The sequence below is a fragment of the Oncorhynchus clarkii genome, chromosome 7, assembly GCF_045791955.1.
Source record: "Oncorhynchus clarkii lewisi isolate Uvic-CL-2024 chromosome 7, UVic_Ocla_1.0, whole genome shotgun sequence".
In the NCBI taxonomy this organism is placed as follows: domain Eukaryota; kingdom Metazoa; phylum Chordata; class Actinopteri; order Salmoniformes; family Salmonidae; genus Oncorhynchus; species Oncorhynchus clarkii.
In genome coordinates, this window is record NC_092153.1 from 27,222,779 (window position 1) to 27,249,528 (window position 26,750).

The 26,750-nt window shown below is 41.7% G+C and overlaps 1 protein-coding gene across 1 annotated transcript in view; it reads right to left on the reverse strand.

Moving 5' to 3' along the window:
• Positions 1 to 6,771: 6,771 nt before the first annotated feature.
• Positions 6,772 to 26,750, reverse strand: part of LOC139413130 (NALCN channel auxiliary factor 1-like) — a 69,199-nt gene continuing 49,220 nt past the window's right edge. The window contains exons 2-3 of the mRNA XM_071160214.1: positions 11,861 to 12,032; positions 6,772 to 9,877 (exon numbers count right to left, since the gene is read on the reverse strand). Of these exons, the coding sequence (XP_071016315.1) occupies positions 9,549 to 9,877; positions 11,861 to 12,032 (501 nt within the window). The 3' untranslated portion in view covers positions 6,772 to 9,548. The remainder of the gene's footprint in view (positions 9,878 to 11,860; positions 12,033 to 26,750) is intronic.

A 26,750-nucleotide genomic window follows, 5' to 3' on the forward strand; every position in this document is an offset into this window, starting at 1 on the left:
TTATCCCGGAAACACTAGGTCCACTCCAATTCGCATACCGCCCCAACAGATCCACAGATGACGCAACCTCAATCGCACTCCACACTGACCTTTCCCACCTGGACAAAAGGAACACCTATGTGAGAATGCTGTTCATGGACTACAGCTCAGCGTTCAATACCATAATACCCACAAAGCTCATCACTAAGCTAAGGACCCTGGGACTAAACATATCCTGGACTTCCTGACGGGCCGCCCCCAGGTGGTAAGGGTAGGCAACAACACATCTGCCACGCTGATCCTCTACACGGGGGTCCCTCAGGGGTGCGTACTTAGTCCCCTCCTGTATTCCCTGCTCACCCGCGTTGCCAACCATGACTCCAACACTATCATTAAGTTTGCTGACGACACAACAGTGGTAGGCCTGATAACCAACAACGATGAGACAGACTATTGGGAGGAGTTCAGAGACCTGGCAGTGTGGTGCCAGGACAACAACCTCTCCCTGAATGTGAACAAGACAAAGGAGATGAGCATGGACTTCCTGTAGGAAAAGGAGGGCCTTGGAGCGGGTTGAGAGTTCCTTGGTGTCCACATTACCAACAAACTATCATGGTCCAAACACACCAAGACAGTCGACAACACGACAAGCGCACAACACCTTTTCCCCCTCAGGAGACTTAAAAGATTTGGCATGTGTCCCCACATCCTCAAAAATGTCTATAGCATCACCATCGAGAGCATCCTGACCAGTTACATCACCGCCTGTTATGGAAACTGCTCGGCATCTGACCATAAAGCTCTACAGAGTAGTGCGTACGGCCCAGTACATCACTGGGGACAAGCTTCCTGCCATCCAGGACCTATATACTAGGCGGTGTCAGAGGAAGGCCCAAACAATTGTCAGACTCCAGTCACTCCAGTCACCCAAGTCACAGACTGTTCTCTCTGCTACCGCACGGCAAGCGGTACATGAGCGTCAAGTCTAGGTCCAAAGGGCTCTTTAACAGCTTCTACCCCCAAGTCATAAGACTGCTGAACAATTAATCAAATGGCCACCCGGACTATTTACATTGCCCCCCCCCCCCCCCCCCTTTGATTTTACTCTGCTGCTACTCACTGTTATGTAATTTGATTTGATGTCCACACTGGATGAAGCTCTGGCTATATAGTGGCTATGTAATGACATCTTGTGGTGCAGGAGAGCATTACTGCTTACTACATATGGGTATCAGTATGTGTACTACAAAGTTATGACTCTGGAGTAACACTCCTCTGGTGGCTTCACACCTGCAATGCCAGTAAGGATATTGTGACGGTATTTTTCCTAGGACACGTTTACAAATATTGTCTGCATTCTACGCTAACAACATTGCAGGTGCCTGCCAGATCTCACAATGGCTGGATAAGTGTTTAACATTTCAGCTAATCACATCATATGATTTAGGAATCTGATCCATTGGTTGATGCTTTGCAAGATAGTCGGCCTGGAACCGATGGGCACGTTCGAGTTGATCACTTTTGTCAAGTCAAAGGTCACGCTTTTCAAAGTGTTTTGCTTTCTGGGGATAAAAATTGTCTGACTTGCATCTACATGTTGACTGCATGAACTTTACAAAAAGCATGACGTTTTGACTGCATATTGACTGCATACGTTACTGCAGTTGATTTTCATCAACTTCATCCTGCAGCCATCGCATGCATTGTGGGAGGCTCTATTGTCAACTAATCATTCCGGTGTTTTTGTTTTACCCATGCGAACGTGACCAAAGACTTGACTGAGAGAAATTAATTTATCACCATTCATGTGTATAATACAGTGAAGAAATAAATGCAATTGAAGCTCACTTATTATAAAATTACTTATTCTAAAATGGATTGAATCATTTCCCCCCTAATCAATCTACACACAATACCCCATAATGAGGAAGTGAAAACAGGTTCTTTGACATTTGTGCAAATTTATTTTAAAAAATAAAACAGAAATACCTTATTTACTTAAGTATTCTTTGCTATGAGACTCGAAAGGAAGCTGAGGTGCATCCTGTTTCCATTGATCATCCATGAGATGTTTCTACAACTTGATTGGAGTCCACCTGTGGTAAATTCAATTGATTGGACATGATTTGGAAAGGCACACACCTGTCTATATAAGGTCCCACAGTTGACAGTGCATGTCAGAGAAAAAAACTGTCTTGGGGTCAAAGGAATTCGGATCTATAGGGGGAGCCTGGGCAACTGAAATGTCTGACCTTTTTCAACAGTCTGACTGGGAACATCTGTCCTAAAAACAAATTAAGGGAGACATAGATATGATTAAAAACAACCGTTGATGCAATATGAAAATAAATGGGTGGAGGAGATTAATCATAAACCCTAATTGAGAACCTTTTGTTTGATTAAGGGTGAATTTGTGTGTGAGAGATATATTAAGTATAACCTACCTAAAAGCAAGAGATCACTATGTGCACAGGTAAGATCAGGGATATTGCCTATGCATATTGTTTTTTTGTCCATTGTGTATTTCCATTTGCAGAATATTTAGATAAAGCCTGGAATAAAATAAAAATGGCTACCTATAATTCAATGATACAAATATTTAGCTTCTATGTAGTAAATGGCCCGTGTGTGTATATAGATTGTGTATAGATTGTTCCATATGAATCTTATTTTTGTGCCAGATGGTTCAAATGCTTTCTGTTTTTTTTCTGTATATATTTATCTGTAAATGTATGTATGTATGTATGTAATGTATGTATGTATGTAATGTATGTATGTATGTATGTATGTATGTATGTATGTATGCATGTATGTATGCATGTATGTATGTATGTATGCATGTATGCATGTATGTATGTATGTACAGTGCCTTGCGAAAGTATTCGGCCCCCTTGAACTTTGCGACCTTTTGCCACATTTCAGGCTTCAAACATAAAGATATACAACTGTATTTGTGGGACACAATCATGAAGTGGAACGACATTTATTGGATATTTCAAACTTTTTTAACAAATCAAAAACTGAAAAATTGGGCGTGCAAAATTATTCAGCCCCCTTAAGTTAATACTTTGTAGCGCCACCTTTTGCTGCGATTACAGCTGTAAGTCGCTTGGGGTATGTCTCTATCAGTTTTGCACATTGAGAGACTGAATTTTTTTCCCATTCCTCCTTGCAAAACAGCTCGAGCTCAGTGAGGTTGGATGGAGAGCATTTGTGAACAGCAGTTTTCAGTTCTTTCCACAGATTCTCGATTGGATTCAGGTCTGGACTTTGACTTGGCCATTCTAACACCTGGATATGTTTATTTTTGAACCATTCCATTGTAGATTTTGCTTTATGTTTTGGATCATTGTCTTGTTGGAAGACAAATCTCCGTCCCAGTCTCAGGTCTTTTGCAGACTCCATCAGGTTTTCTTCCAGAATGGTCCTGTATTTGGCTCCATCCATCTTCCCATCAATTTTAACCATCTTCCCTATCCCTGCTGAAGAAAAGCAGGCCCAAACCATGATGCTGCCACCAATATGTTTGACAGTGGGGATGGTGTGTTCAGCTGTGTTGCTTTTACGCCAAACATAACGTTTTGCATTGTTGCCAAAAAGTTAAATTTTGGTTTCATCTGACCAGAGCACCTTCTTCCACATGTTTGGTGTGTCTCCCAGGTGGCTTGTGGCAAACTTTAAACAACACTTTTTATGGATATCTTTAAGAAATGGCTTTCTTCTTGCCACTCTTCCATAAAGGCCAGATTTGTGCAATATACGACTGATTGTTGTCCTATGGACAGTCTCCCACCTCAGCTGTAGATCTCTGCAGTTCATCCAGAGTGATCATGGGCCTCTTGGCTGCATCTCTGATCAGTCTTCTCCTTGTATGAGCTGAAAGTTTAGAGGGATGGCCAGGTCTTGGTAGATTTGCAGTGGTCTGATACTCCTTCCATTTCAATATTATCGCTTGCACAGTGCTCCTTGGGATGTTTAATGCTTGGGAAATCTTTTGTATCCAAATCCGGCTTTAAACTTCTTCACAACAGTATCTCGGACCTGCCTGGTGTGTTCCTTGTTCTTCATAATGCTCTCTGCGCTTTTAACGGACCTCTGAGACTATCACAGTGCAGGTGCATTTATACGGAGACTTGATTACACACAGGTGGATTGTATTTATCATCATTACTCATTTAGGTCAACATTGGATCATTCAGAGATCCTCACTGAACTTCTGGAGAGAGTTTGCTGCACTGAAAGTAAAGGGGCTGAATAATTTTGCACGCCCAATTTTTCAGTTTTTGATTTGTTAAAAAAGTTTGAAATATCCAATAAATGTCGTTCCACTTCATGATTGTGTCCCACTTGATGTTGATTCTTCACAAACAAATACACTTTTATATCTTTATGTTTGAAGCCTGAAATGTGGCAAAAGGTCGCAAAGTTCAAGGGGGCCGAATACTTTCGCAAGGCACTGTATGTATTTATATTATTTTACTACTCCAGGGATATAATTATTGTTTGAATAACCTTATTTACTGCTAAGTATTTTTACCTTACATTCTTTCACTCTTTAAGTGATACGCAATGCAGAGAAAAGCATAAGAATAATTATTATTTAATTACCATAGTAAATGATTGTAATGTTTGTTTATGTGTCAATTAATACCATAAGGGATTGGTTGCCAATATGCGATTTGACACAAAAATAAAATTTCATTCATTTCATTCATTCGTCTGTAGAGCTCCGAGGCAGGATTGTGTCGAGGCACAGATCTGGGGAAGGGTACCAAAAACATTCTGCGGCATTGAAGGTCCCCAAGAATACAGTGGCCTCCATCATTCTTAAATGAAAGAAATTTGGAACCACCAAGACTTGCTAGGGCTGAGCAATCGGGGGAGATGGGCCTTGGTCAGGGAGGTGACCAAGAACCCAGAGTTCCTCTGAGATGGGAGAACCTTCCAGAAGGACAACCATCTCTGCAGCACTCCACCAATCAGGCCTTTATCTTAGAGTGGCTATATGGAAGCCACTCCTCAGTAAAAGGCACACGACAACCCCAGATTCTCTGATCTGATGAAACTGAACTCTTTGGCCTGAATATCAAGCGTCAATTCTAGAGGAAACCTGGCACCATCCCTACTGTGAAGTATGGCGATGGCAGCATCATGCTGTGGGGATGTTTTTCAGTGGCACAGACTGGGAGACCAAGAGGGAGGGAGGGAAAGATGCATGGAGCTAAGTACATAGATATCCATGATGAAAACCTGCTCCAGAGTGTTCAGGACCTCAGACTGGGGTAAAGGTTTACCTTCCAACAGGACAATGACCCTAAGCACAGCCAAGACAACACAGGGGTGGCTTTGGGACAAGTCTCTGAATCTCCTTGATTGGCCCAGCAAGAGCCCGGACTTGAAACCGATCAAACATCTCTGGAGAGACCTGAAAATAGCTGTGCAGCGACGCTCACCATCCAAACGGACAGAGCTTGAGAGGAACTGTAGAGAAGAATAGGAGAAATTCCCCAAATACAGGTGTGCAAAGTTTGTAGCGTCATACCCAAGAAGACTTAATCGCCGCCAAAGGCACTTCAGCAACGTTCTTGTTAGATGACTTGTTAGATATTGCTGCACTGTTGGAACTAGAAGCGCAACTGGAAGCACCAGCATTTCGCTACACTCGCAATAACATCTGATAACCATGTGTATGTGACCAATAAAATGTGATTTGATTTGATTCAGCAAAGTACTGAGTAAAGGGTCTGAATACTTATGTAAATGTAATATTTCATTTTTTTTTTTTTTACGTTTGCAAAATTATTTTTTTTTTAAATAACTTTTGCTTTGTCATTACGGGGCATTGCGTGTAGATTGATGGGGGGGGGAAACGATTTAATCAACTTTTGAATAAGGCTGTACCATAAGAAAATGTGGAAAAAGTCAAGGGGTCTGAATACTTTATATATTCACTGTATAATGTACACACATATTATTTCAGTTTGTGACTGGTTGACTTTTTTTCAACATTATAAAAACCTTTGCCATGTTGATCTGAGCCTTGCAGTTGGAAAACCACATGAGTTTCTGAATTTCGGCTGTGGCAGATGCACCTCCCCGACTTCACTCCTCGACTTTCATCTAATCGGTTGCTTAAGCCATACCACTCAAACACGTCAACAATCTGAGGTCCAGATTTATTACAGTTTTGCACTGGACTGATGCCTTTTTTTTTATCAAAAGGGGATTAAACAATGAAGACCGAATCAAAGAGGTCAATTAAAGAGAAAGAATAAAGCATATAAAGTATACATGAATTTAGACTGTTTCATGTTTTAGCTGAATTGTTTAGGTTTTATGCCTTTCTGAAAAAAAGCTGCAAAATGTTGCACCTGGTGCAGATGCAGAGTAAAACTTGCCCTGCAAGTTTACTTGTTCACCAAAAAAGTACTGCTTTTTTGCTATTGTTTGAATCCCAGATTGCCCACTTACCACAGAAGGTTGGCCACATTCAATTGTTATGGCTATAGGCCTACAGTCAGGTAACCGTGGTCAGTGGTACAAAATAAAATACAATCCAAAAGAAAGCAGACAACAATCATATTTAACATCATTTTTATTTTATTTTGAACAAAATTTTAATAAATGTTTCTGCATTTCTCTTACGTTCAAAAAAGATGACTTTCGAGACGCATTATAAATTATTTCATCAAACTCTTCTGTAGAAAAAGAAAAGATAATTGCAAACTAAAGCATCTATCTTATGATAATATGACAATAGTAAGATAAATAAGGTATCTGTGTTCATTTGTTTCTTTTTTTTTTTTTCATCATAATTCCCACCTTTTTCTTCATTATTTTCCTTGCACACACCTATCACACCTTTTCCCAATCCTCTCTCCTACTGATCTGACTTACAATGCTGTAGACAGTTCTTAACAAGGTCCAACTTCAAACGAAGTACAACATTAAAAGGCTTTATAAAGCATGCATAAAGTCTTCATAAGCACTACATACTGCAGATGCTTATAAAGCCTTTAAAGGTTGTAGTTTGTTTGAAGTGAGACCATTAACAGAAAATGCAACCAAAAACAAACACAAGAAGCTTTCCCTAAAAAGAAAAACAGAAAAATCTTGAATATCTCACTTCTCTAGGACATATTTACACCAGTTAACACTCCAGTTGTTCAACTGAAGTACAATGCATATGGCATAACATGTCATTCAACATCGTTTTTTTTCTTCAGAAAGATTATTACACAACCATTGTGCAGACAAACTCTCTGTTGAATCACAAAAACATCAGTTGTATCACAACCATTGTGCCAAATGTGTTGTACATCAGTTGTGCAACTTGAGTGCTGTATATATGGGGCCAGACAGGGGTAGGACATCTGCATAGATCCACAAAGTTCAGATCATGAAGTTTTGGGGGAGTTTGTTGGAGGTTATTTCTACAGAGAGGCGGTTACATCCGCTGCTGTCTTTTGGGGGAATAAAGTAAATGTGAGGGAAACAATAAAGTCATGTTGTTGATTGGTGGTTACAAAAGAACAGCTCACCTCGATGAGTGTGAGAAAATCAACTGTTACGAGAACCTAAGGGGGAAACAGTATAAAGTGAAAAGGCTAAAGCACATAGATCTAGGATCAGTTTCCCTCCCTCAATTCTAACACCTAACCATTAGTGGGTAAAATGCTAAACTGACCCAAGATCAGCGTATTGAAGAAACTTCACCCTAATCCTCAGATTGATGTCTTCATGCCCGAGTACGGTTGACTTCAGAGTTATTCCAGTACTGATTATATGTACGCATAGAAAAAACAAAGTTGCCATAATATGCACTACTCAGTTGAATGGAAAGGATAAGACAGGGACGTCAAGGTCAAAGGTGAAAGCATAAGGAGCCTATCAGATGTCTTCCCCTACATGCCATATCAATGAGTACCGGTTAGCAGCAGTCACACCAACGGAAGTAAATACAGTATGTAGAGCCAGCCCTTGAAATCTCCTTACACAAATGCCTACTAGCTAAGGCCTTAGCTCTGTGTAAAGATACAAGGTAAGTATCTTGGTCACGATGATAATAAGGTCAAATAGAGACAAAGAGGAGAGGGTATGTATGATCCATCCTGGGTTCAAATTGTGTCCGTTTTCTGTCAAATGTGTTGAGCATTTGATTGAGGTTGTCTGGAGATGCCACATGGGCAGGGTTTTCATTTATACTTTTGGGACAATCCCATTGGGTACATTGCGCCAGGCAAGCTCAATCGAGTGCAGCTAAAATATTTCAAAGAGAACAAATACTATTTAAACCCAGGTCTGGGTATGGTTGATCTTTTCAATGCTACTCGACTAGCACTTTCACATGTAAAAACGTCTCAGTAAGAGATATATTTTGTTTCGATGTGTTCCTGTGTCTCCCCTTGTGACACCTGTCCCACTGTGTGAAGAGAACTGGCTGTAATGTACTGGTATGACGTACCAGAGACTTATATTGAGAAATATATGAGTCAAATATAAAAGTCAGACGTACAGTTCTAGGACGTACTGCTTTAGAAAAACATAGTCTATCTAAGCCAACAGATGACTTGATTTGAGGTAAATTGAGCTTTGTTGATCTGACGTCCCCTTTGGGCCCATCACATACAAACACATGGACACAGTATAATGAGAGAGAAACTTATTGGCTCAAATAATATGAACTGAAGCCAATTGGTGGGACAGTTTTGAATCCAAGTGACAAGACCTCCACTGCTACCCTATTCACACTACTGAGCCAAGCTAAGATGAGCAGAGCTGTACTGTACTGCACTGGCCTGGTTACACATTCAGCATATTTGCTGGAACCATGCAACCGTGTAAAGAAAATAATCCAAGCGAGCACAATACGGTTCAGGTCGGCAAAATAGTGCAAAAAGGCATACTACACCTGCTCTTCACTGGCTCTGGATTAGAGTTATATGTACTGCCATGAGAGTACCCTGTTATGACTGATATTTTCAATGTACCCACCAGGACAGGCGGGGATCTATACCTGTTTGCTCTTTCTGTTTGTGAGTGTTTGAGTTAAGAATATTGTTAGCATATCCACTGTCTGTTAATTCAAAAGAAGCTATTTGTTACTGGTGATGAGAGGGGTGGATAAAAATACACAGGTTGGTGATACCTTTTTCAATATTCTCTGCCTTTTATATGTTCTAAGACAACCAATTCACATTCCAATAAACTCCACAAACAACTGAACAAGGAGGAGAGAGAAAATTATATTGTACATTCTGATGAAACAAGAGACAGAAAAGGTGAACTCAGGTTTAGATTGACACGATGATATGATATTGATCCTTTGGTCTGAGGTGTGTTGGTTCCGCCCATGTCGTTGCCTCTCCACATGACTACAATTACCAGCATCCTTTGCTCCTGGTAAATTGCTCTCACTTCCTGTGGCCCAATGAGGCTTTGACAGCACATACCAGGGACCTTCCAGGGTTCTCTCTGAACAGAGACGCAGCAGCCAGAACTGGTCAGAACCGGTTTTTCAACTCACTCACCCAGATAAAACCCTGACGTTTTTTTGCAATTTTTATCCATTATTCCTCACTGGAGGAGCTTTCCTCCAGGGGGAAAATGGCCGCCACACCGACGACCCCAGTGGAATTGTGGGATGCGGTGGTGATGGTGACTACAGTGTGCAGGAGAACAAAGACCAACAGGCACAGCTTCAGCCGGCCGCTGCTGCTGCACAGTCTGGTGGGTGTGGCGGCCGAGGTGACTGATGTCGACACCCCCTGTTGGTGATGGCAGGAGGGTGTTGAAGTCCTTTTCAGCGTCCCACGGGAGCGGTTGTCCGGTTTAGAGTCCCACCGGACGTCGCAGCACTCTGCCTGGCTGTTGGGCTGCCCATGGCTCCCCTGTAGCCCTGTGGGGGATGAAGAGAGTAGTGGGTAAACACTGATATAAGCCATAAATGCAAATGTCACTGTGCATCCCTCTCATGCATCCCTGTGTGTCTGTATCATCCATGCCTGTGTCTGATGATGATGACAAACTCAATTTCCCCAATACCAATAAAGTGTATTCATTCATTCAGATGACCCACAATAAGCTAAATAAACGACCCAGCCTAGTTCCAGCCTTACTTGCAGTGTGCTAACGCAGTGTTTTGTTGAAATGTATCACCAAAAAAAGACATATTACCATGTGCATAAGAGCATAAATACCAGTCAGTAAGCACGATTAAACCATAGTCTTCATACGACTCAACTATCAGTATTAGTCATATGTTGTATCATAACCTAACAATAATGACCATATACTGAACTCAAAATGAAAAAAAGTCACATTTTGTACCGACCCCATACTGCAGCATGGTAAATATAATCTACACCGTTGCCCACCAGAACACCTACAGCACCTGATGTCACTGGAAGGCCAAAAAGATCATCAAGGACAACAACCACCCGAGCCACTGCCCTTTCACCCCGCTACCATCCAGAAGGCGAGGTCAGTACAGGTGCATCACAGCAGGGACCGAGAGACTGAAAAATAGCTTCTATCTCAAGGCCATCAGACTGTTAAACAGCCGTCATTAACACAGAGAGGCTGCTGCCAAGATACAGACCTGAAATCATTGGCCACTTTAATAAATAGATCACTACTCACTTTAATAATGTTCATATATCTTGCATTACTCATCCCATCTGTTTCATCTTGCCTATGGCACTCAGTAATCACTCATCGATATATTTTTTTTAGTTGTTTAACCAGGCAAGTCAGTTAAGAACAAAGTCTTATTTACAATGACAGACTACCCCAGACAACACTGGGCCAATTGTGTACCACCCTATGGGACTCCCAATCAAAGCTGGATGTGATGCAGCCTGGATTTGAACCAGGTACTGTTGAGATGCTTCTTGCACTGCAATGCAGTGCCTTAGACCACTGCACCACTCGGGAACCCCAAAATGTGTATATTTATATATATATGTACATATTCTTATTCCATCCCTTTACTTAGATTTGTGTGTATTAGGTGGTTGTTGTGGAATTGTTAGATTACTTGTTAGATTTTACCGCACAGTCAGAACTAGAAGAACAAGCATTTCGCTACACTCGCAATAACATCTGCTAACCATGTGTATGTGACCAATGAAATGTGGTTTGATTTGATGTCACGCCTTGTGTAATCTCTTTTCAAAGCAACTGCCAGTTCACACTAAAGGAAGACATCGAATGACCGGCAGAAAAACAGGGATCTCAAAAGGCAAAGCCTACCATTTAATCGCTGATGCACAAGTAATAAAAAAAAATCAAAGGCTATTCTAATTACGGTATTGAAATACTTGAAACTTTGAGGGCTGGGGGAAGAAATGACAGAGCACCCCACTGAGATCAAGTCAGGGTAGGTCATGTTATTCTGGTTCTGCTCTGATCCTTGTGGAGTATTAAAATACTACCCTGTAGCTGTACCCCATCACAGTGATATCTCAGCTATACACTTTACACTTAGAGGGAAGTGTCATTGATTTTACTATCACTGCCTTATGTGGCCGCTAGATGTCGCCAGTGACAAGTACTATAATTCATTATTGGTTATGTTCCCAGAGTTCAAAACCATACAACTTTATCGATACCACTGAAAAGTAATAATTCAAGGCATCATCAGGGGCACAAGAGCACTATTACATATATCCTCAAACATACAATTCCATCCAAATTCCTAAATTTATTACATTGCAAAATGTATTTACCCAAACCAATCTATCCTAGATCTATGGCGCATCTCAGCTAAACAGCATAGCCTTAGAGTGGATATACGCCCACCTGTATAAGCTGTGGCTACAAATCACACTTGATTGATTGATTGACTGACTGATTGATCAGTCCACACCACCACACCCACCTGTACATATGAAGCTGGGGCTTCCTCCATGGATGAGATCATCGTTGTCCGGCAGTATGAAGGGACACCTCTGCTGAACCTCCAAGCAGTACTGGAGACACGGTACTGTCCTCCCACAATGCCTCTGTGTGGTGGGGAAATACTGTGCACACAGCCACGGTTTGTAGGCAACCTTAGAGGTAGAAGATAGAGCATGTTAGTTAAACCAAATGAAACCCATATGTAAATGCAAACAACTTAAAGGGGAAGTTCAGTTTTAGCCATCATATATAAGCAAACTATTACTTTGACATCAAGACTAAGCTATGTCTGTTCAATAGCAAAGGTCTCAGTGGTCTTCTGTATGGCTCTGAATGTTAGTAAATAACATCCATCCTATCTTCAAAATGAGAGATTTTTCAGTACACATGTTTCCAGAAAATACTATAGGCATTATTCAGAAACAGAGATTCAACCATTTCTCACAGATCTTGCAAAATCCCATTTGATGTGATTCAGCCTTATAAGTTGATATGTGTGAGAGATACATGACTATAAAATACAACCAGATGCCAATCACCATTTGTCAATGTAAACCACCCATGACATGTGACTAAATCATATTTGTTGTGATTAGGAATGCTTTGATTAAATTAAAGTATCTCGAGGAGAATAAGGATTTGTGGCAGTGTGCCCTAGCTGAGGCACGTTTCCTCTCATACTACAGTACTTGTACTTATGTCCTGCCTTTTATACTTATACTACTTTCATACTTACCTGATACCTAAAAGGAGTATATGAAAACAATATCAAAAGAATAGCAGAAGGTATAGAATTGCAAAATTCCAGTAACTTTCCCATAATCCTGGTTGGAAGATGATTGGCATTAGGAGGAAATAAACAGGAAGTAGCCTATGGCAATCCTCCAACTGGGACTTCTGGAAAACTGGGACATTTTTGGAAAGTTACTGGAATTTTGAAAAGGATTTTGAATTCAATGACTCTACTAATTACTGTTTAGTACATTGTATTTGGAATCACCTGGGCCTGTACTGGGCCTGTATTCATAAAGCTTTCAGTACTTCAGCACTCCTGAGGCAGCAGGTAGCCTAGTGCATTGGGCCAGTAACCGAAAGCTCGCTGGATCAAATCCCTGAGCTGACAAAGTAAAAATCTGTTATTTTCTTCCTAGGCCTTCATTGTAAATACAAATGTGTTCTCAATTGACTTGCCTAGTTAAAAAAAAAGGTTAAAATAAAACTCCTACTCTTGCTACTATGACCTATATACAACCAGCAGAGGGGAATGTCTCCTCCTAATTCATCCTCAGGATAAGGTTCTCTAATACCCAGCCAAGCCCCATAACGTATGACATTTACCTTAGTGCATACATTTTCATATTTGTAGTCCCAGTGGGAGTCAAACACACAACCCTGGCATTACAAGTACCATTCACTACCAACTGAGCCACACAATACCATTCATAGTGCTGCTACTGCTAATGTACTGTACAATTGACTCTGCCCTTAAACAAATCGATGGCCCCCATCCCCCAGTGCAATCTCCCTTTCTCCCAGTAGACGACACTACCTTCACACAAAAATGCATAATGTACCTATCAGGGTTTGACTGTTAAAAACAAAAAAATGAAATCACATACACATTTATGTTATTGCGTGTGTAGCGAAATGCTTGTGTTCCTAGTTCCAACAGTGCAGTAGTATCTAACAATTCACAGAAATACACAAACATCTAAAAGTATCACATCAAGCCGTGGTTAGGAGTCCCATATGGCAGTCCCATATGGTATCGCACGACCGGCCCAGCGTCGTCTGGGTTTGGCCGGGGTAGGCCGTCATTGTAAATAAGAATTTGTTCTTAACTGACTTGCCTAGTTAAATAAAGTTGACATTTTAAAAAATCTAATTAAAAAAGAATGGAATTAAGAAATATATAATTATTAGGAAAATTATTGTTGGAGTGGCATTGACTAAAATACAGCAGAACAAAGTATATACATATTGAATTAGCAAAGCAGTATGTAAAGTCCAAGATAAGCTCCTTTGCTTTGTTGACGTTGAGGGAGAGGTTATTTTCCTGGCACCACTCCGCCAGGGCCCTCACCTTCTCCCTGTGGGCTGTCTCGTCATTGTTGGTAATCAGACTGTTTAGTTAGTGGTTCAACGGATCAGTCTATCTAGGCCCACACAATAGTAAAGGTCAGGGGATCAGAGCTGGCAAAGCTTCCTAGAGTTGTAGTGTAAATTAGTCTTAGAGCATGCTAAACAGCGATAATGATGATATCGACCCGAACGGCCCATGTTATTGGCTGAGAGCCAAGGTCAGAATTTAAGTGTCACTTCTTCCAATGGCTTCAGCATGGCCATGCTCCAATCAGAGGAGCATCAATAAAGAGTGAAAAAAGCAAGTGATTAACAACTGGTGCAATAATATTGGTCATGTTCAGGAGTGTGCAAAACACAAAATGTTGCAGGTAGAAATGCCACGAATAAAGCAGATATTATTCCTTACCCTACATATACTGTATGAGAGGCATGTCAGTTCTCATAATGTATTTCTAACTGAACGTTCCATAACATTGTGCAGTGCTGAATGCCACCCTGGAGTAACCTGAACACAACTTTACCAAAGAAGAAAACATAATCACTCATTCTCCATCTGGGACCCAAACCATACACCACTCTTTTACATGACCAAACACAGGGGTTTTTGAGCACATGCACACAGGCACGGACCCACCCACGCACTCTCTCACACACACAGACACACACTCACTCATCTGTTCACACACCCTCATCTGTTCCCACACACCCTCAGGAACACGGTTAGATAAAGCTATGTCTGTATAAACTGTGAATAAATATACATCAGCTTTCCCAAGGATATCACTGTTTCAGCACCATGGACAGCATCTATCAGGTTACATCAGCCTTCCACAAGTGACTGCAAAGCGGCATTGTCCAGTTCAGCACCATCTTCAGCTTCGACGAGGCCACCCACAAAACTGTCTGTAGACCTCATAGAAATAGTATCTGTGCCATTTTGGCATCTGTGGCATCATGGGCAGCGCCATTGTGGCTATTTTCATTTTAAGGTAGTCCATTTATTTATTTATTATTTTGTGTTTGAAAAAAGCATAAAGCTAATATTGGTGATTCACAGGAGCCTACAGTGTGTCATTCAATTATTGTGGCCATTTGATGGTGGTCCTTTGTAGCCCATTAGGTGGAGCATGGTGCTTGCAATGCCAGGATAGTGGGTTTGATTCCTGGGACCAACAATATGTCAAATGTATACACACATGACTATAAGTCGCTTTGGATAAAAGTGTCTGCTAAATGCCATGTATTCTTATATTATGTCGGTAATATAGCTTAAAGCCATACGCTTTAGTCACGCAGCCGCCATTTTGAAACGAAAGCGAGGTGGGGAACCCCGGAAGTCAAAACAACAATTGTATGGACTTCTAGTTTTTCAAGTTTGAAGTTTTAATGTCACGTGCACATAGTTTACAACTGTTGCCGGCTATAACATCGACTTATATTGATAAATGGCAGATGAAGATGTCAGACTGCCCAAGGCAGTCCAACTAAAAGGTTACAGTAACTGGATCAAGGGTTACATTAACGATGTACAAGGTAAGATTGTATGTACGTGTTTTTGCATCCAGTTTGTTGCTAGCTCGGTAGCTAGCTAGCTTTCTATAGCTACCGTAACGTTGTAGGTTGAAAAAGGTGCAAAGTTGATATTTTAACATAACGTCATTGACAATATTACAGAATACTTTCAGCTATTGCTACTTACAACCATTGTAGCTAAGTAGTTAATGTTCCCTGTTGTTGTTGTGGCTGTGCTTGTCATCTTTACTCGTCCAATGGTTTCACAGTCAGGAGTGAGTCAGGCAGGTGCGAAAGAATGAGCTTTACATAATTCAGATAGTTTGCTGGTCAGTTAGGTAAGTGGGGGGTGTCAATTGAGTATGGCAATTTCTTCTTGCAAATTAAGAAAGTGTGGTAGTATGCATTCTAGTCGTGCGCTGGGATGCCATGAACCACGGAATCCACATATAGAAGGTACTGCATGTGTGTAAAAACCTACCCAATTCCCATTTTCATTTAAATCCAGAAAATGCTATATTAAATAATCAATAGCCATTCTGCCATGCTCAAAATGTCGCTGAAATGACACCAACTTTATATTCAGCCTGTTTCAGTTCCAACATGATTTCAAATCTGCTTGCTAAACACGCTGCTGAAATGCAAATGGTTTATGGATCTTCAATTAGATTTAGTAGACCCAAATTGAATCATTTTGGCCCTACCAGTTACAATGAAAAACATTTTTTTGAAGCCTATCACTACTGAAAACCCTGAAATCTATTCAATAATCAAACATGTTGTTTTCAATTTCAGGTAAGTAGCCTTTTTTGCATTGTTCTGCTTTTGGTTTCTGCTTTGTTATAGCTAATGTTAATGCATTATAAAATTGTATGGACAATCCATATCATTATATGTTCTTATTTGTGTGTCCCTAATGGTGTATTAAAATAAATATTAGGTTGTCTTGTCTAGCCCAACTCTGTTTTTACTTTGTTTCCAGGTAGAGTTCTCTCCTGAAAGTCCATTCATCATGGAGACTAAATAGAACTGGAAAGCGGGCCAGGGACAGTGCAACCATGCCATCGGTTTACTGTACACCGTGGCGCATTACATTAAAATGTGCTACCCGTCTTTTTCCACCAACAGAGAGCAAATCATCCTTGCCTCAAACATGGCACATTCCCACACATATGTCAGGTCTGCAGTCAAAACCTCTTAATACAGTTCAAATATTGAACGTTCAGCCACCAAAGAAAGACATTGCACCTGCCAACAAGATCCGGAGGACTTGTGAGTGGATTGTGCCAAACCTCTATTGTCCAGTCCCTACACCATTGCCCAGTAAAGAGTTTGCAAGAAACATCCTGCAAAACCTTGCAGCAATTCAAAGCAACTGCCAGATGGAAACCTTGCTGGCCTCAAACTCAGAGCAATAGTATGTGCCTTCTGAGTATGGTGAGCTGCCCTTTGGATCCGGTCTGTTTTGCTGGATGCAAGTACCTGACCAATAGAGAAGATGGAATCAATTGTATTCATCACATGCTTTGTAACAACAGGTGTAGACAATGCAGAGAGAAAGAAAATAGATAGATAATAGACAAGTAATAACACATAGTAATAAAAGTAATAATAAATACACAATAATTAGTTATAACTTGGCTATATACATAGGATACCAGTACTGAGTCACTGTGCAGGGGAACATGTTAATTGAGGTAGATCATGTATATAACTAGGAATAAAGTGACTAGGCAACAGGAAAAAAGTTAGTGCAGAAAGGGTCAATGCAGATAGACCACGCAGCTTTTTGGTAAACCAAAATGGCCTGTTAATCCGTCTGGCTCTGCGGCCTTGTGAATGTTATCCTGTTTAAAGGTCTTACTCACATAGGCAACAGAGAGCGTGATCGCACAGTTGTCCAGAACACCTGGTGCTCTCATGCATGGTTTAGTGTTGCTTGCATCGAAGCGAGCTTAGAAGGCATCTAGCTTATCTGGGCAGATCGTGGTTGGGGTTTCCTTTGTAATCTGTGATTGTTTGCAAGCCCTGCCACATCCAACAAGAGTCAGAGCCAGTATAGTAGGATTCGATCTTAGTCCTGTATTGAGGCTTTGCCTGGTTGATGGCTCGTCAGAGGTTGTAGCGGGATTTCTTATAAATGTCGGGATTTTGTGTCCTGCTTCTTGAAAGCGACAGCTCTAGCATTTAGCTCAGTGCAGATGTTTCCTGTAATCCATGGCTTCTGGTTGGGATATGTATGTACGGTCACTGTGGGGACATTGTTGTCGATGCACTTATTAATGAAGCCAGATGTGGTAAACTCCTTTTAAAAAAAGGTAGGGGAGTGGATCAGAAAACCAGTCATTAACTGGAGTGACCACCAATTGCCTCATGCAGTGCAACACATCTCCTTTGCATAGAGGCTGTTGATTGTGGTCTGTCTGGAATGTTGTCCCACTGCTCGTCAATGACTATGTGAAGTTGCTGGATATTGGCGGGAACTGGAACATGCTGTTGTACATGTAGATCCAGAGCATCTCGGACATGCTCAATGGGTGACATACAGTATATGGTGAGAGTGCAGGCATTGAAGCACGTGGGACATTTTCAGTTTCTAGGAATTGTGTACAGATAGATCCTTGCTACATGGGGCCGTGCATTATCATACTGAAACTTGAGGTGATGGCGGCGGAGGAATGGCACAAGAATGGGCCTCAGGATCTCGTCATGGTATCTATGTGCATTCAAATTGCCATCAATAAAATGCAATTGTGTTCATTGTCCAAAGCTTATGCCTGCCTATACCATAACCCTACAACCACCATGGGCACTCTGTTCATGACGTTGACATCAGCAAACAGCTCGCCCGGTAGTTAATACCGTGATTCATCCATGAAGAGCACACTTCTCCAGCGTGCCAGTGGCCATCGAAGGTGACAATTTGCCCACAAAAGTGGCTTACGACGCCGAATTGCAGTCGGGTCAAGACCCCAGTGAGGACATCGAGCACACAGAAGACCTTCCCTAAGACGGTTTATGATGGGTTCTTGTGCAGAAATTATTTGTTTGTGCAAATCCAAAGTTTCATCAGCTGTCTGGGTGGCTGGTCTCAGATGATCCTGCAGTTGAAGAAGCCAGATTTGGAGGTCCTGGGCTGGCGTGGTTACACATGATGTGCGGTTATGAGGCCGGTTGGGACATACTGCCAAATTCTCTAAAACAAGTAGAGAAATTAACATTCAGTTATCTGGCAACAGCTCTGGTGGACATTCCTGCAGTCAGCATGACAATTGTACATTACCTCAAAACTTCAGACATCTGTGGCATTGTGTTGTATGACAAAACTGCACATTTCAGAGTGGCCTTTAATTGTCCCCAACTGTCACGACTCCCGCCGAAGTCGCCTCCTCTCCTTGTTCGGGCGGCGCTCGGCGGTCGACGTCACCGGTCTTCTAGCCATCGCCGCTCCACCTTCCATTTTCCATTTGTTTTATCTTGTTTTCCCGCACACCTGGTTTACAGCCCCTCATCACTCTATGTGTATATTATCCTCTGTCCCCCCCCATATCTGTGTGTTTAATTGTCGTTATGTTTATTGTGTGACGCGTCAGGCTGTTTTTTTCCAGATATTGTTTTGAACCCGTGGTATTGTATTGTTGTACATTATTTTGTGTGACCAGTGCGCTATTCGCTTTTGCCTTTGGCTGGAGTGCTGTGACGCTGTTGCATCCGACTGATTTGCTTCTGCCAATTAAAGTGTGCCTGTTCACTCATCTCTGCTCTCCTGCACCTGACTCCAGTTGACCAGTTGCGCACACAGTCTGACACCAACACAAGATGCACCTGTGTAATGATAATGCTGTCTAATCAACTTCTTGATATGCCACACCTGTCAGGTGGATGGATTATCTTGGCAACGGATAAATGTTCACTAACAGGGATGTAAACAAATTTGTGCACATCATTTGAGAGAAATAAGCTTTTTGTGCATATGGACAATTCCTCAGATGTTTTATTTCAGCTCATGAAACATGGGACCGACACTTTACATGTTGCGTTTATATTTTTGTTCAATGCATATTTCCTGAGCTTTCTTATATCTGCAAGATATAGGACAGAAACTTCGTCTTTTTTGCCATTTATGAATGTGTTATTCAATGCTTTTGGGGGGGTAAATTCAATATTTTATCAATTTTTTATATATATATATTTTTGGGTCCTAACATTTTAAATCAAACAGCTGAGTAGCTGAACGATGGGACTAAAAACAAACAAAAACTAATGTAAAATATTCTGTGTCCGTAAAATGTATATAGTATGTATAAGCTGGAAGTAGAAGCCTAAGTGTTGTTGTCCAATAGTTTACTCAAATTAGGGGAAGGGTGGTAGAGTTTAAAATAATACATATATATATATACATATATATTTATATATACACTGCTCAAAAAAATAAAGGGAACACTAAAATAACACATCCTAGATCTGAATGAATGAAATATTCTTATTAAATACTTTTTTCTTTACATAGTTGAATGTGCTGACAACAAAATAACACAAAAATGATCAATGAAAATCAAATGTATCAACCCATGGAGGTCTGGATTTGGAGTCACACTCAAAATTAAAGTGGAAAACCACACTACAGGCTGATCCAACTTTGATGTAATGTCCTTAAAACAAGTCAAAATGAGGCTCAGTAGTGTGTGTGGCCTCCACGTGCCTGTATGACCTCCCTACAATGCCTGGGCATGCTCCTGATGAGGTGGCGGATGGTCTCCTGAGGGATCTCCTCCCAGACCTGGACTAAAGCATCCGTCAACTCCTGGACAGTCTGTGGTGCCACCCCACACCATGACTGACCCACCGCCAAACCGGTCATGCTGGAGGATGTTGCAGGCAGCAGAACGTTCTCCACGGCGTCTCCAGACTCTGTCACATGTGCTCAGTGTGAACCTGCTTTCATCTGTGAAGTGCACAGGGCGCCAGTGGCGAATTTGCCAATCTTGGTGTTCTCTGGCAAATGCACGGTGTTGGGCTGTAAATACAACCCCCAACTGTGGATGTCGGGTCCTCATACCATCCTCATGGAGTCTGTTTCTGACCGTTTTAACAGACACATGCACATGTGTGGCCTGCTGGAGGTCATTTTGCAGGGCTCTGGCAGCTCCTCCTGCTCCTCCTTGCACAAAGGCGGAGGTAGCGGTCCTGCTGCTGGGTTGTTGCCCTCCTACGGCCTCCTCCACGTCTCCTGATGTACTGGCCTGTCTCCTGGTAGCGCCTCCATGCTCTGGACACTACGCTGACAGACACAGCAAACCGTCTTGCCACAGCTCGCATTGATGTGTCATCCTGGATGAGCTGCACTACCTGAGCCACTTGTGTGGGTTGTAGACTCCGTCTCATGCTACCACTAGAGTGACAGCACCGCCAGCATTCAAAAGTGACCAAAACATTAGCCAGGAAGCATAGGAACTGAGAAGTGGTCTGTGGTCACCACCTGCAGAACCACTCCTTTATTGGGGGTGTCTTGCTAAGTGCCTATAATTTCCACCTGTTGTCTATTCCATTTGCACAACAGCATGTGAAATTTATTGTCAATCAGTGTTGTTTCCTAAGCGGACAGTTTGATTTCACAGAAGTGTGATTGACTTTGAGTTACATTGTGTTGTTTAAGTGTTCCCTTTATTTTTTGAGCAGTGTATATTTATATTACAGTACCAGTCAAAAGTTTGGACACACCTACTCATTAAAGGGTTTTTCTTTATTTTACTATTTTCTACAATATAGAATAATAGTTAAGACATCAAAACTGTGAAATATTACATTTGGAATCATGTAGTAACCAGAAAAGTGTTAAACAAATCTAAATATATATCTATATATTTGAGATTCTTCAAAGTAGCCACCATTTGCCTTGATGACAGCTTTGCACACTCTTGGTATTCTCTCAAGCAAATTAGTGAGGAATGCACTTCAATTAACAGGTGTGCCTTGTTAAAAGTTCATTGTAAAATGTATTTCCTTCTTAATGCGTTTGAGCCAATAGGTTATGTTGTGACAAAGTAAGGGGGGTAAAAACCATCAAGCCCTATCAGGAAACTGGCTCTCATGAGGACCGCCACAGGAAAGGAAGACCCAGAGTTACCTCTGCTGCAGAGGATAAGTTCATTAGATTTCCCAGCCTCAGTTAATTGTAGCTCAAATAAATGCTTCACCGAGTTCAAGTAACAGACACATCTCAACATCAATTGTTCAGAGGAGACTGCATGAATCAGGCCTTCATGGTCGAATTACTGTGAAGAAACCACTACTAAAGAACACCAATAATAAGAAGAGACTTGCTTGTGCCAAGAAACACAAGCAATGGACATTAGACCGGCGGAAATCTGTCCTTTGGTCTGATGAGTCCAAATTTGCCAATCATTGTGTCTTTGTGAGACACAGAGTAGGTGTGCGGATGATCTCTACGTAGTTCTTACCGTGAAGCATGGAGGAGGAGGTGTGGTGGTGATGGTGACACTGTCAGTGATTTATTTAGAATTCAAGGCACACGTAACCAGCATGGCTAACACAGCATTCTGCAGCGATAAACCATCCCATCTGGTTTGGGCTTAGTGGGACTATCATTTGTTTTTCAACAGGACAATGACCCAAACACATCTCCAGTGTGTGTAAGGGCTATTTGACCAAGAAGGAGAGTGATGGAGTGCTGCATCAGATGACCTGGCCTCCACAATCACCTGACCTCAACCAAATTGAGATGGTTTGGGATGAGTTAGACCGCAAAGTGAAGGAAAAGCAGCCGTCATATGTGGGAACTATTTCAAGGCTGTTGGAAAAGCATTCCAAGTGACTACCTCATGAAGCTGGTTGACAGAATGCAAAGCTGTCAACAAGGCAAACATATTTTGATTTGTTTAACACTTTTTGGTTACTACATGATTACATATGTGTTATTACATAGTTTTGATGTCTTCACTATTATTCTACAATGTAGAAAATAGTAAAAATAAAGAAAAACCCTTGAATGACTAGGTGTGTCTAAACTTTTGACTGGTATATCTATTTACCTCAAAAATATATGGGGGATTGAAAATGATGCAGACAATTACATTGATAGAAGCCACAATCTATCTTCAAAATTAAAGCTTTCTGAACCCTAAACATAAAAAAGCTGAATTATCCATGGTATGATCTTAAAACAATTACATTTGTCAACTTAGACCCCCCCCCCCCCCTCCCCCTTTGACTCTTAAGAATTCGATAGTGACCAAATTCAGACATATAAATTAATTAATGAAGCAAATATTTGTCTTACTTTTTAACTCTGCACTGTTGGGAATGGGCTCGTAACTAAGCATTTCACTGTGAAGTCTGCGCCTGCTGTAATTCGGTGCATATTACCAATACAATTTGATTTGATTTTGAGTATAGTCATGAAACTTGCACTTGAGAGCGTGTCTGCAGTCAGATACATTGCCATGGGAGAAATGACTGGCTTCCGGATCAATGCTATTTCAAGGATCTCACTGCTGCTTTTTGCACTTGTCCAGGATCAGTTACAGCACCAGAAATAGCACAGACATTAGGTCAAGCTGTTCCAGCACAACAAAAATAACATCTTGACCCAACTAGGAACAACTTTGGATCTGAAGTGGGTGGATTGTTGACCCTAGTCAAAACATAGGTTGTGTGTGCATCTTTCTTTCATAAAGCCCTCTTACTCAGTAGGCGATACACTAGGCTAGGCTAGATTAGGCTACCGTCCTTACAGATCAGTGGTTACAGTAGTCAGGAGTTTTCCGAATGGCACCATATGGACTGTTCCCTATATAGTGCACTATTTTTGGGCCCAGGTCATAATATATATAGGAAATAGGGAGCCATTGAGAAGCACTATGTGATTATGAAATCTCTGCTTCTTTCACTGTAGTCACCCAATGCTAGGATGGCAAGAGTTAAGGTTCAAAAGGGCCACAAATGGGCAACGAGCATGTTTAAGGCCCTTGGGAGAGGCATTGCTTTTTTGTCTTGTCCTATGTATATCAATACCAAATCCTCCATGGAGGTTTAAATAGCAAGTCGTTTACTGTCTTTGTGTGACAGAGACCAGAAAAATGTATCAGTTTACTAATCCAGTGGTAAGCTTTAGTAATGTTGCTACTTATCCATAGGATATAATGTATTTGTCATTTTCGGTAACTATCGCTTTAACAAATGTGTGATGAACATTAATTCATATATTTGAAGTGATTAGAAAGAATGGAGGGTATTCTCTCTATTTCATCATTAAAATGTCTTTACTTTTCCAAATGAACTTAAATAATAAAAAAAGAACCTTAAGGTTGAACCCAGATTTACATTTCAGGGATTGAAGAGGGGGTCTGGCGTTTGCACGTGACTTGAGTTTTCAATTGCTATTAATCAATAGTGCACTGTCCTATGGGACTCCCAATGATGGCCGGATGGGATACAGCGTGGATTTGAACCAGGGACTTTAGTGACGCATCTTGCACTGCCTTAGACCGCTGCGGCACTCGGGAGCCCATTTCAAAATGGGTTACGAAAGAAGAATTCACAAAAAATACAGTTCTGAGACCTGGGACGTGAAAACGTTGATGCTCAATATCGCAGAACTATGCTTGCGCATATCTCAGAACTATACTTTGCGCAGATAGAACCTTATATTCCCAAGGTCTCGCAGTGTGAAAGACAACACCTCGGTCATGTTCCCAGCATAGAAATACATGGGTGGGTACCCATGAGAGTGCAGTCAAATTGCCATGGAGTGAGATGGATTTCCCTATACAATTATATTGATATGTTTCCTATTCATTCATGTGGACAAATAACTATTTTCGGTGCACCTGTGTGTGTGCTTGATTGCATAATGGAGTGAATAGCCTAGTGCCTTCAATGGGTTTCAGTATCGTTTCAAGCGACCTTTTCCATGCATTGATGACCATCACCGTGACCAATACACATTCTGACCAATCAGGATCCAGATGGGATTAGTCACTATATCCACTGCTTTAACGGCCAGAGAGAGGGAGAGAAAGAAAGGAGAGAGAGTGAGGGGGGGGTTAAAACATGGCCAGTGTAGCACCTTCACTATGTTTAATGCCTTGCAAGGGAAGTTCCACTTTTAAGCTATGCACACATGCACACAATGCCCTTCTAACCTCGATTTCTCAGTTTGGTCGGGAGGCCAGCTCTAGGAAGAGTCTTGGTGGTTCCAAACATCTTCCATTTAAGAATGATAGAGGCCAATGTGTTCTTGGAGAACTTCAATGCTGCAGAAATGTTTTGGTACCCTTCCCCAGATCTGTTCCTCAACACAACCCTGTCTCGGCGCTCTACAAACAATTCCTTTGACCTCATGGCTTGGTTTTTGCTCTGACATGCACTGTCAACTGTGGGACCTTATATAGACAGGTGTGTGCCTTTCCAAATCATGTCCAATCAATTGAATTTACCACAGGTGGACTCCAATAAAGTTGTGGAAACATCTCAAGGATGATCATAGGATGCCCCCGAGGTCAATTTCAAGTCTCATAGCAAAGGGTCTGAATACTTACGTTAATAAGATGCTTCTGTTTTTTATTTGTAATAAATTTGGCAACATCTAAAATACAGTTTTTGCTTTGTCATTACGTGGTATTGTGTGGAGATTGCTGAGGATTTTTCTTTATTTAATCCATTTTAGAATAAGGCTGAAATGTCGCAAAATGTCAAGGGGTCTGAATAGATTTCGATGGCACAGTATATACAAAACTATTTGGACACCCCTTCAAAAAAGTGGATTTGACCATTTCTGCCACACCCGTTGCTGACAGGAGTATAAAATCGAGCACACAACCATGCAATCTCCATAGCACAACATTGGCAGTAGAATAACCTTACTGAAGAGCTCAGTGACTTTCAACGTGGCTACCTTTCCAACAAGTGATTTCATCTGCCCTGCTAGAGCTTCCCCGGTTAATGTAATAGCTGATATTTTGAAGTGGAAATGTTTAGGAGCAACAGCGGCTCAGCTGTCTGTTCTCGATAGTCTGAGGGACTGATCTGGGTTTGTCGGATGCCACGAGAACGCTACCTGCCCAAATGCATAGTGCCAACTAAAGTTTGGTGGAGGAGGAATAGTGGTCTGGGACTGTTTTTCAAATCAAATCAAATTTTATTGGTCACATACACATGGTTAGCAGATGTTAATGCGAGTTTAGCGAGACGTTTGTGCTTATAGTTCTGACAGTGCAGTAATATCTAACAAGTAATCAAATAATTCCCCAACAACTACCTAATACACACATCTAAAAGGGGTGAATGAGAATATGTACGGATGAGCGATGGCCGAGCGGGATAGGCACGGTGCAATAGATTACATAGAATACAGTATATACATTTGATGAGTAATGTAAGATATGTAAACATTATTACAGTGGCATTATTTAAAGTGGCATTGTTTAAAGTGACTAGTGATCCATTTGTTAAAGGGGCTAGAGATTGGGTCTCAATGTAGGCAGCAGCCTCTCTGAGTTAGTGATTGCTGTTGAGCAGCCTGATGGCCTTGAGATAGTTCTTCAGTCTCTCGGTCCCAGCTTTGATGCACCTGTACTGATCTCGCCTCCTAGATGGTAGCGGGGTGAACAGGCAGTGGCTCAGGTGGTTGTTGTCCTTGATGATCTTTTTGGCCTTCCTGTGACATCAGGTGCTATAGGTGCCTTGGAGGGCAGGCAGTTTTCCCCCGGTGATGCGTTGTGCAGACCGCACCACCCTCTGGAGAGCCTTGCGGTTGAGGGTGGTGCAGTTGCCGTACCAGGCTGTGATACAGCCCGACAGGATGCTCTCGATTGTGCATCTGTAAAAGTTAGTAAGGGTTTTGGGTGACAAGCCAAATTTCTTCACCACACTGTCTGTGTGGGTGGACCATTTCAGTGCGTCTGTGATGTGTACGCAGAGGAACTTAAAACTTTCCACCTTCTCCAGTGCTGTCCCTTCAATGTGGATAGGGGGGTGTTGCCTCTGCTGTTTGTGAAGTCCACAATCATCTCTTTTGTTTTGTTGGCGTTGAGTGGGAGGTTGTTTTCCTGACACTACACTCAGTGCCCTCACCTCCTCCCTATAGGCTGTCTCGTCGTTGTTGGTAATCAAGCCCACGACTGTTGTGTCGTCTGCAAACTTGACGATTGAGTTGGAGGTGTGCATGGCCATGCAGTCGTGGATGAACAGGGAGTACAGGAGTGGGCTGAGCACGCACCCTTGTGGAGCCCCAGTGTTCAGGGTCAACTAAG